The sequence below is a fragment of the Phalaenopsis equestris genome, unplaced genomic scaffold (genome assembly GCF_001263595.1).
Source record: "Phalaenopsis equestris unplaced genomic scaffold, ASM126359v1 Scaffold000287, whole genome shotgun sequence".
NCBI classification, from domain to species: Eukaryota; Viridiplantae; Streptophyta; class Magnoliopsida; order Asparagales; family Orchidaceae; genus Phalaenopsis; species Phalaenopsis equestris.
In genome coordinates, this window is record NW_018164729.1 from 1,427,851 (window position 1) to 1,438,853 (window position 11,003).

Genomic DNA, 11,003 nt, shown 5'->3' on the forward strand with positions numbered 1-11,003 from the left:
ATCGGAAGACCCATAAGGAAGATCGTACGGCCATAATTCATCAAGATCTACAGACTATTTCCCCGCTCTTTCCCGTTCAAGGACGGCAGGCTGATCATTACGAACTATCAATCCCGTCAACTCTCCGGGTGACTGCAACTTGGAAGAAAATCTCTCCTTTTGCAGAGAAATTCTTCTGAATTCGGAAGAAGAGTGGAAGTGAATCAACGAAGAGTCTTCGAGGTCTTGAAGCTTCCCAAGTCCTGTTTTCTCCATTTTTGTGTTTTTTTTTGGCTCTATTATGATGAGGATTCTGAAAGCTTTCATGGATTTCAGGAGAAAATAGGGAGTTTGAGTTTTTCGGAATGCAAGGAATTAGATCGAGGTAGAGTAAAGTTCCCTCCTTTATCGATGCTTTGAGTGGTTTTAAAGGAAGATCGAATTTTTTAAATTATTCTGATGATTTCTATTTTTTTTTTCCGTCTTTCCATCAAGCAATTTAAGGCCCGGTTCTTCTGAAATGACACAAAAAAGCTCTTCTTCTTCTTCCAATCCGAAGAGGAGCCCTTCGCCCAAAATAACAAGGGGTTCTTCTTTTTCCTCCGATCCTATTGATTCTAGGGTTTCCAGGGCGTCCGATCGGAAGCCATCTCCTATGTCGCACTCTCTCCAAGAGGTACCCATCAACAATCTCCTCCCTTAAATTTGCAATCCTCTGAGACCAAATTTCTTCAACTTGTGCTTATTAATGCTGCTCTGATTGCTTCAGAAGCAAAGAACTATGCGAGTTCCTGAGATGCAGCAGCAACTGGGCAAGGTTCTGGCCGATATGAAGAGGGCAAAGGAAGAGAGATCCCAAGCCCTTGAAGAACTTGCAGAACTGAAGAAAAAGAACGAAGGATTCGCACAGAGCGCTGATAGGATCATGAAGTTAGAATTAGAAGTTGAAAAGGCCAAGGAATCCGAAATGAAATTGCTTGAATCTTTGATATCTCAAACCAAAGAGCTCGAGCAAACCAAGATTTTGCTCGAAGAAGCCAAACTAGAGGTAAGGAACCTCATGGAGAGCGCAGGACCACCGGAGAAGAAAGGATTATTAGCTTCTGTTCAGGCCTTTCAAGCACAAGAGGAGGTCAGAATGCTCAGAAATGAGCTTAGGTTAGCACTGGAGGCAGAAGAGAAGAGCAAGAAAGCCATGGATGATTTCGCCATTGCACTCAAGGAAGTCACCACTGAAGCTACTCTGGCAAAGGAAGAACTTGATGTGAGAATATCTGAGTTGGAGATACTCAGAGCAGAATCTGAACACACAAAGTCTTTGTTCCAGAGCTCCGAGCAGAAGCGGCAGGAGGCTGTGGAGGGTTATAATGAGCTGAAACTGGAATATCAGGAAGCTTCTATTGCTTGGAAAGTAAAAGAAGACAGCTTTAGAAACTGCGTCATGATTTCTGAAGAAGGTATGGAGAAGAAAGATGAGGAGAACAGTAAGCTCGTTGAAGCCCACAGGGCGGCCAAGGAAGAAAATTCGAAGCTGCGGGATATCATCAAACAGGCAGTGAATGAAGCCATGGTGGTAAAGGAATCTCTTGCACTTGTGCGGAATGAAAATCATGAGCTTAAAGAACTGCTTTCTGAGAAAGAAAGTGCTTTGGAGAAGATGAAGCAGGAGTATGAGAGCCTCAAAGTCAGTGAAACTGCTGCTCTTGCTAGCGTGAAGGAGATGAAGAACCGGCTTGCTTCATCTTCAGGCACAGAGTCCATTATGGCCTCCTCAAATTTGCTAGAAATTGAACCCTTTGGGCAATCAAATGGAACCAGTGAAGATAGAAAGATAACTAAGAATGGGAAGAAGTTCTCGTCTGACCGATGGGACAACCCTCGGATACAAAATGGCGGCCGGCGTTCCGTCGGAGAGTCGGGTATTGCGCAATACTCAGCGTTTGATAAGAGAGGAGCATTTGAAAGACATGATAAGAGATCAAGCTCGGATGGTTTTGATCATTTAGATGGAATATTATTCCATGAATCAAAGAACGAGAAGCTGCAGAAGAAGAAGAAGACGGTTTTTGGAAGATTTGGAGATGCATTGAGGAGGAGGAGTTTTCGCAAAGCATAATCTATAATATTGGGTGAGCAAAAATTTGATTTTTATTGTTAACTTTCTAATTATAACAATTTTAGCCCTTTTGTGTTATTCTAATTTTCAGTGTTAACAAAGATATAAATTGTAATTTAGTTTGGTAATTATGTAACAAATATGATTATATGCAATATGAACTCTGTTTTCAGCCTTATTAATCATTCTTGCATAAAATGTTACTATCTTTGTCAAGAAGGATTTTTGATGACCTTGAATTCACTAAATAGAGGGGTGTGAGAACATTCCATTAGCTTTTGCATCATATTAAATGTTTACTTATAGAAACTAAGGGCTAAATTTAGGGGCTAAGTGAAAAATCGAAAGATTGGAACTCACTTGAAACTTGTTCAAAATTTTGAGCCAAATCGAGATCGATTCAAATGTGTTTGACTAAGAAGAATTAACCATGAAACATATCCAAGTTTAGAATGGCTCGCTTTAAACCAAATTCGAGTCAATTTGAATTGGCATACAAATATTTATGTGCCTAAGGGCCCGTTTGGGGCAGCTTATTTGGTGCGGTGGCGTTTTGAAAATGCACCTGACCTGTTTGGGTAGACTGCATTTTGACAACTTATGTGTTTTCAAAACGCAGAAAACAGCGTTTTCATACCGCACCTATCTAGTTGTGGTTATGGTGGGACCTTATTGACAATTGTCTGACTTTTTCCAAAAAAAAAAAATTTGTAATATCCAACGCATCTAGTTTATCAACAGATTATTTTTAATCAGTCTATCAACAGATTATTCAATAACCTACAACTGCCCCAAACATACCCTAAGTCTTAAATGAGGAGTAAGCTGCCCTATTAGCAAGCAATTGTTCATGCTTTTGTGGCCTCTCACCTTGAAATCTTTTATTTATGACTATTTTGATTCTAATTTAGGGGATGTTTGGCTTTAATTAGGATTTTCGGTGCTGTTAAATCCAAGAAAATGTTTGGTATGATTTAACTTGAATCCACTTAAATCCATCTCTTATGTTTGACAATTTATCAGGATTTCATTTTCTTGTGCACTAAATCCGTCTAGTCCACCTAAAAATTGGATTTAGATGGGTTCATTTCATGTATTTTTTTTGTATTTAGGTGTATTTACGTAAAATTTCTTGTAAATACTATTAATTCTATGCTACCAAACTTCGCCTTATAGTCGACTCTAATCGATTTCGATCCTACTTGAAATCAAGTTGATTTTGAATGTGCTCCACTTGGTGGATGAACTTATATTAGCTTGTGTATGCACGATGCAAAGCAGCTCCTTGTGCGGGCCTGATAACTTGGCATAGTATTACATCAATTTTAATTTTTGGGAAATTTACATACATATGACACAATTCTTATGTGTTTATATTTCTAACACTTATACTTTTATAGTTACATTTATAATGTTTTGGTGTCGTAAATCTATGCATGAAAATGGTTTTTCACTTTTAAAAAAGCAAGTAAAAATGATATTTTTTATGTGATATTAAAGATTTGAGTGGTATGTATGTAAATGTGAAAGTTTACTTGTTAGATATGTAAATATTCAAGAATTGTGTGGTATGTATTATACAGCTTTCTATGACCGGGCTTATTATCTGATGTTATAACAGATGCCCCCAAACCGCCAACTTTGCTCTTTTCTTCGATTATTTGGGGCAGAAATCTTCAAAATAAAATATATGGAAGATTTACATACATACCACTCAATTTCTATCTATTCGCATATCTAGCACCTAAACTTTAATTTTTACATATATGCCGCCTTATCAAGCATGGACAAGTGTGCATTTTTTATCTGATACGAAAGATTTGTGTGGTATAAATGCAAAAGCTAGAGATAAGGTGTTAAATATGTAAATAAATAGTGATTGGGTGATATGTATATAAATGCTCCAAAATATTTTCCTTATTGTATAATAACAATTTCTCCTTCTTCCATCTCTCTCTCCCACCTCCTTAAAGTTTCCAATAATTTACATGCTGCCATTTTAGTGTCATATTTATATGTAATTATTTTAAAATTGAGCTCATGAAAAGCTTTTCATGGGAACTATTTTAACCTTAATTTCTGTAAAAAACAATTTATTTTAACGCTTTTATAAATTATGAGATTAAAACAGTCCTATATAAATAGTCAGAGACTATATTACAGTTTACTCGATCAGAAATATACTCAAACGTCATCGAAAGAGACAATTATATTTGTTGGAGTTTAAAGCATGTGATTTCAAAACTAAATAAAAATTCTTCTTAACTCAAACTCATTAAAATAAAATAAAAAATTTCTAATAAATTATAAATTTAAATTATTTCGGAAAAAAAAAAGGTAATTTGGTTCATTCTGAAATCTCTTATTTAAAGAAATTTTTTCTATAGGCTTAGTACTAATACAATCCGGCCCTATATTTATTATTCTAAAGATGTTAGTTATTGAAACATTTTAAGATATGATTGATATTATTAGTGTCTAATATTTGCCATTATCGTAATCTGACTTATGCTTCATTATTTTTAGCTTTAAGCTCACAACAAAAACCGTTCTCAAAGGGTGTGTTTAGGGCATCTTGTGCATTTCATGATAAACAGTTTATCCTGAAATGCAGTCCTCGGGTGGACTGTAGGGTTCAATCCGCGGCTTGCATTTAGTGTAAAAATAGAATCGCGTTTTCAGATAAACGGGCAAAACGCGTGATCCAATCAGTATCGCAATGTTTTTAAAAACTCTCTCGCACTTATAAGCTGCCCCAAACGAGCCCTAATTATCAATAAATTTTTCTCTTCGCTTGGTGTCAAAAGCAATCACCACTTTCTTTTACTAATTGACTCCAATTCATTAAATTCGCTCTTTCTAATTATCTCTTATCTACTAATGGGAATCATTTGAGCCGCTTAAATTTGACATGCTTCTTGATTTTTCGTAGTGAGAATAACAGCTGATATTGGAATTGAAATGTGTTTTTTCTCCCATGTTAATGACAATAATTTACTTTATAATCATAGACAAGATGTTGATTGGCACAAACTCATATGGTTTGAAGGTTATTTTCATTAAAATTGCTTCAATTTATTATTTGAATGCGTCCATGTTATGACCACCATATGTACATGAGTTGCTTGTGATCATTTCTTTCATATGAGGCATACTCTACCTCAAGTTTTGAGTTTTGTTCGTACTATTTGATGAAATAAAAATACAAAAAATAGGGTCTTGATATATGTACCACCCAACTTCTGTGCATTAACATGTCAACCGCCCATGCGTCAGTTTTTATGCACAGATCGTTCGATTATTATGTTTTTGACATAAGTTTGATAGTACATACATACATTAAAGTATAAGTTTGATATATTAGTACATGTAAAAGAATTCCTTATGGCCATAGAAATCAGTGCCCATTATATTTGGGTTAAGAAAAACAATCACAACTCTAGGGCAACCTATCACTTATAAAAATCATTGAAGAAAAAAAAAATAAAATATACAATATAGCATCTTTTTCCTTAGTGTTGCTGTAGAAAGGAGGAAGCATGATCTCTAATTAAGTGCATTATTAGCCTTAATTTCTTTTTTCTTTTTTAGTGTATGATATTCTATAGAGTTTTTTCATCTTCAAATTGTAAATATGTTCCTTCTATCATCATTAATTTTAATTATGTAATTTTTAAAAATTATTTGATGTGCTCCTAAAATTTTTTTAGTTATATTAAATTTTAATGTCAATTATATTAATGATTAATGAATAAATTGTATTTTAAATCTTAGTTTTGTAATTAAAAAAAAAAAAAAAAGGTAACTATTGAACTTTGATTTATCAGTGAATCACACTCCAAGAAATAGAGCATATAAAAATGAGAGAGACAGAGAAAAATATACAAGTGTGAGCAATAAATCGTATCAATCATATTGACTTCTCCAATCCTTTCTGGTTAATTTTGTCATCCATTGTGATTTCTCTATTTATAGGAGAGAAAGTACAATACAGTGATATTACATTTTTTGCTCCTGCTTTAATGAGAGTTGTATATAATATTCTAGATATTTTGCGTATATGATTCTATCGCTCAGCTGCTCTCTAGTTCAGTCGACAGAGCATGATTTGCTCTGGGTCGGCAAAGCTGGTTTATTTGGCTAAGCTTGGTTGGAGTTAACGATCGACTGATAAAAATTGTTTTTGGCTTTCAATCATTGGTGAGAAACTCATATTTACAAAGTGACACGGGACTATCAAGCAAAAAAGTGAATCACCGAAACCTGATATGTAGTTCTCTCCTCAACGAGGAGAGCCCAATGAATGACTATAAATTTTTTTGTTGTGCTGTTAATTTTTTATTCTTGATGAGAAGTCTAAAGGCGTTCGTGGGATGATTGATGATATTATGAAATAACATTTATTCTCATATCATATGTATCGAAAAATAGACTATTTTAGTTAGTCTGTTTTCCTGTATTGGTTGGCTTGAATGTCAATTTGTCTCGTTTAAGTCCAAATGGTTCGGAATTGGTTCATTTAGTCATCCTTTTGTCTTTCTCATGACTCAGTCAGTTTTGAATTTAACTCAGATAATTGCGGCTGGTTGGCTTCAACCTTAGCTCAAACCACTTCATTCGATCTGCTATGGCTTTGACTCGAATGACTGCATTGAGTTGGAGAAAAGGGTCTCCTAATTTTCTATATCGATACATTTTAGATGTTCAATACGTCTGAGGTCAAATTTTGCTCCCATCACCCAAATAAAATAATGAAAAAAGGGCTGAGCCAAAACGAAAAATCTCGAAAGAGGAAATACCCGCAGTCGGCGGGTCTGGTTTCTTCCGGCCCGCCTTTGACGACTAGCTGTCCGTAACGAGACACCGCAGAGGCCTGTGATGGCAGAAGCGGAGCAACAGGAGAAGATTCCGGGTCTGACCGAGGTGAAGCTCTCTTCCTTCTCCTTTCTTGCATCTTAACTGGCTTAGGTATAATTTTCTTCCATTCGGACTGCATGTTCTTACTTCTCTGGCATTAGTCGTCGTTCTATCCGCTGTTTTCAGATCTGTTGATGAATCTTTTTTTACTTCATTTTCTGGGTTTAGATCTTAGTGGAAGGAGTATTATGGGGATATTCTGTTGCTGGATTGTTTTATTGCGTTTACTTTTATGTGCTGGGAGGGGTTTTATTGGATTTACTTTTATGTGTTGGGAGGGGTTTTATTGGATTTACTTGTTTACTTTGTGATTAGACAAGGAGGTTAGGGTTTGTGTTCTTTGGTGGAATGTGTGTGGGAGGGATGATGATTTGGACTTCTTGAAGAAAGGAGATTGAGTAAAGAATTTAAAATAACTGCAAGCTAACTAGAATGGGAAGCAGCAGCGGAAAGGAGTAGGAGCTCTATGTTTTCAACTGTTAGGTGATACGATGATAAATCTTTGTTGATATGGGATGGAATTTTCTCGTTATTGTAATCCTTGATTTATATATCATTTGCGATGTTAATGTAAAGAGAACAACATGATCTACAGGCAGTTAGTTTTGTGAGATTTTATTTTCCTTCTTACGGGGTTCATAGTTTTTCCAAGTTTATATAAATACTTATCTATATATATATATATAAGTTTATATAAATACTTATCTAATATATATATATATACACCTCCCTTTGATTGCCTAGTATCCCACACCATGGCAACCATCCACAACAGAAAGAACGAAAGAAATTGACAGGAGTTCAACCACTGTAGCATTTGGGGCATTGTGGCAATCGAGTTATTGTTGCAAACGAGGCACTGTAAAAAACAAGAAAGAGTGGAGAGTTCTGTCGTTTGCTATCAGGAAGAGTCTTTTGGCAAGCGAGTGTTTCTCATTTCAGTGAGGAAAAGTCTCGTTTGACGAAATCGCTTGGAAGAATTGTATTAATGGGTACCAAAATGTTTTTTTTCCTTCTTTTGTCACATAGAGATATTGAGCTTTTAACTTCTACAAGCAAGGACATCAGGCATTATACGCCTTCCATTCTTCATAATGATTTGAATAAAGTGCAATCTCCCCCACATTTCTCTACTAATGCTTACTTGCTTCTTAGAATATTTTGAGCTCTGTGCGAACCACATAAACCTTGGGTTTTTTCTTTGTTTTGGAAATTCCATAATTAAGTTACATTTGCTCTCTTTTCATAATTACAACTTGGGATGATTCACATTTACAAGTTAAATTGATTGGAGAAGAAGCAAAAACCAGCATTCAACCATCACTCCATTGAATAAGGAATCGATCAATCATTCATTAAGATTAATACATTTAAGCTTATATCCGCCAAAAAAAAAAAAGAAGATGAATCTGTCTTCATCATGTAATATCAGAAAAATGAAATTGAATAATAAAAAAAATGGTCTATAATAATGAAGGAACTAGAAGGTATGAAAATTAGGCCTAATTCAGCTTCTTTGTATTTTAATTTAATTCCTCTTGCTAGTGCAAGAGAGATCAAATTTGTTTGGATTGAATTAATTGAATTGTGAGCCAATATTGATGGTGTTGTATCTTAGTTGAGCTAACAGGACTTGGTTTGAATTCCTGATTGAGTTTTTGCCTGGTAGTTAAATTTACAGATGGAATTTCTGTTGACGACTCGAGCATAATTTTAGTTGTAGATTTGATTAGTTGTATATAGAGAACATTCATGCTTAGTTTGATGTATTAATTAGGGGCATTTATTATTATTCTAGTAGTTTTTGTTGCCAGTAAGCCTTGACCAATAGAGAAAAATTTATTATTATTATTATTTTTATTACATTCATGCTTAGTTAACTATTATTCTATGTTATTTTTTCTATAAAATATATACTCCATTTAATGGGGTCTTACACCTATCCTAACAGTGAATGCTTAGAAGGGGACTATGATGCCTTGCTCCATTTAAGGAGGTCTTATACCTATCCCAAAATTTCATGATTGCGGAAAATTTGTGGATAGATTGCAAAAAAAATTGTGAATTTTTTAAATGAATCAGAATGCTTGCAATAGAATTTGATTTTGAAGGAAATAGAATCCTTGCACCGACCCTGAATTTGATTTCGAAGGAAGTAGAATTCCTGTCGAGTGAAAAAACTTGTGGAAAATTTGTGGAATTTTAAGGAATCGGAATCCTTGCACTGACCCTGAAATTTCACGAGTGTGAAAATCTTATGAAAAGATAGGAGGAAAGTTTGTGGAATTTTAAGAAACCAGAATCCCTATACCGACCCTGAAATTTGATTTTGAAAGAATCACAATCTCATATATTTGTAATTTAGAGTTTACTCAAAATCCATTTCAAGGTGAACTGAAATTGAGTTTTTTTAGGTCAAGATGGCTCATAATTAGGTTAATTTTGAGTTAAGCTAAACTCGGTAATTTCGAGTTTGATTCGATTAAGACCGTGTTTGACACAACTTTATTGTTGTGGCACAGTGGGAAACCACTAAATCGCATGTTTGTTTCGTGCGATGCGGTGATGTATTAAAAATATTTAATAAAAACGCGGTTGAGGGCTCGACCCTGTGGCCCGCGTTCGCTAGCTTTCTTTTTACTTGGTTGCCCCGAATTTCCCGCATTCGCGTCTGCTCTACTGTTTCATTCTCGCAGAGCTCCACTCCTTTTTTCGTTCCTCGCAAGCACTTCTACCCTAGCAGTTCTGAGTCCCTTTTCTCTACTGTCCTCTGTTATTTTCCTACCCCTCTTTCCCCTTATGTTACCTCCTCCTGTGAGGTTTATGGTTGATGTTGAGGATTTATCTTTGTGGTTTTTGACTTTCTTTGTGGTAAAATGGTTTTACGACTCTTTCAATTGCAATCCTGTTTTTTCTGAGGAACGACTTAGCTCTGTGATTGTCGTTTGTGACTTAGCTCTGTGATTGCCTTTTATGGCTTGGTTTTATGACTATGACAAAAATGAGGGAGAAATAGATGAGAAAATATCATATTGCATTTAAATTTTATTGAGAGGCTTGGAAGTATATGGGTTTTTATGGTTTTGCCTTTTTGCTTCTTGTGGTTTTGAGAGACTTGGAAGTACAATGTTTTGTGAGGTGTCTGTTTTTATTTTGTAACGTTCAAACTAGATATTTGCTTTCAAATATGAAATGTGCTAGTATGAATGATTTTGTTATAAACAACACTATAGAACAGGGGCAGAAAGGTCATTGTTTTGCAAAAACAAAAAGACAACTAACTTCTTCACGCCGCATCAACAATTTTTTAAAAAGCTGCTCTTTTGGTTGGTCAATGCTTTCAATTTTTCTCCTATGATGTGCTATGTGCAATTTTTCTTAGTGTGTTTGCAACAATGGAAGAATTTGGAAATTCTATTTCATTAATTGTGATCTTAATGTGTATTTTTTGTGTTGTAATCTGTATTTTTGGGGTGCGCGCGCGTGCGCTCTAACTCTATTCGCGTTGTGGGAGCGAGGACAGAAGCCGCAGAAGAAGCCGACGCTTCTCGGGATGACGAAGAATGAGCTGCGAGCCGCAGAAGGAGCCTGCGCTTCTCGGGATGACGAAAGATACAGATTACAACACAAAAAATACTCAACACAAAAAATAATCGGAAATGCAGAGAAAGGGAAGTCGAGTAGTGGGCAATTCGTTCGAGCCAGAGGAAAGCTCGCGCCCTGCGAGCGAGGACAGGAGCCGCAGAAGAAGCCGGCGCTTCTCGGGATGACGAAGAACGAGCTGCGAGCCGCAGAAGGAGCCTGCTGTCACCTCCCAAAAGAGCCCTTATGGGTGGTGGGCAGCCCAGGACTTAAATACTGCTTTTCGGCCCTACACCTAGCCGATGTGGGACTATTTGTCCATGACATTCTACTCCACTCAATCACGTGACGCCCTCGTCACGGATCGGCTCCACCCCGGGTCCCACCAGACCATGGAGAGTCCACAACC

The 11,003-nt window shown here is 36.1% G+C and overlaps 2 protein-coding genes across 3 annotated transcripts in view; both read left to right on the forward strand.

Moving 5' to 3' along the window:
- The first annotated feature begins 22 nt into the window (after positions 1-22).
- On the forward strand, positions 23-2,262 carry LOC110025033 (interactor of constitutive active ROPs 5-like). Of its 2 annotated transcripts, none has more exons than XM_020725273.1 (4): positions 23-222; positions 316-364; positions 475-655; positions 749-2,262. In XM_020725273.1, exons 2-4 carry the CDS (start codon positions 345-347, stop codon positions 2,093-2,095), a joined length of 1,548 nt encoding a protein of 515 aa, XP_020580932.1. In that variant the 5' UTR covers positions 23-222; positions 316-344; the 3' UTR covers positions 2,096-2,262. The 2 variants fall into 2 exon arrangements, with proteins under 2 accessions (XP_020580932.1, XP_020580933.1); XM_020725274.1 differs by having other exon boundaries at positions 484-655.
- Positions 2,263-6,857: 4,595 nt separating this feature from the next.
- The window catches only part of LOC110025013 (cytochrome c oxidase subunit 6b-1-like), a 16,580-nt gene continuing 12,434 nt past the window's right edge, over positions 6,858-11,003 (forward strand). Inside the window, exon 1 of the mRNA XM_020725242.1 lies at positions 6,858-7,018. Within this exon, the coding sequence (XP_020580901.1) occupies positions 6,974-7,018 (45 nt within the window). The 5' untranslated portion in view covers positions 6,858-6,973. The remainder of the gene's footprint in view (positions 7,019-11,003) is intronic.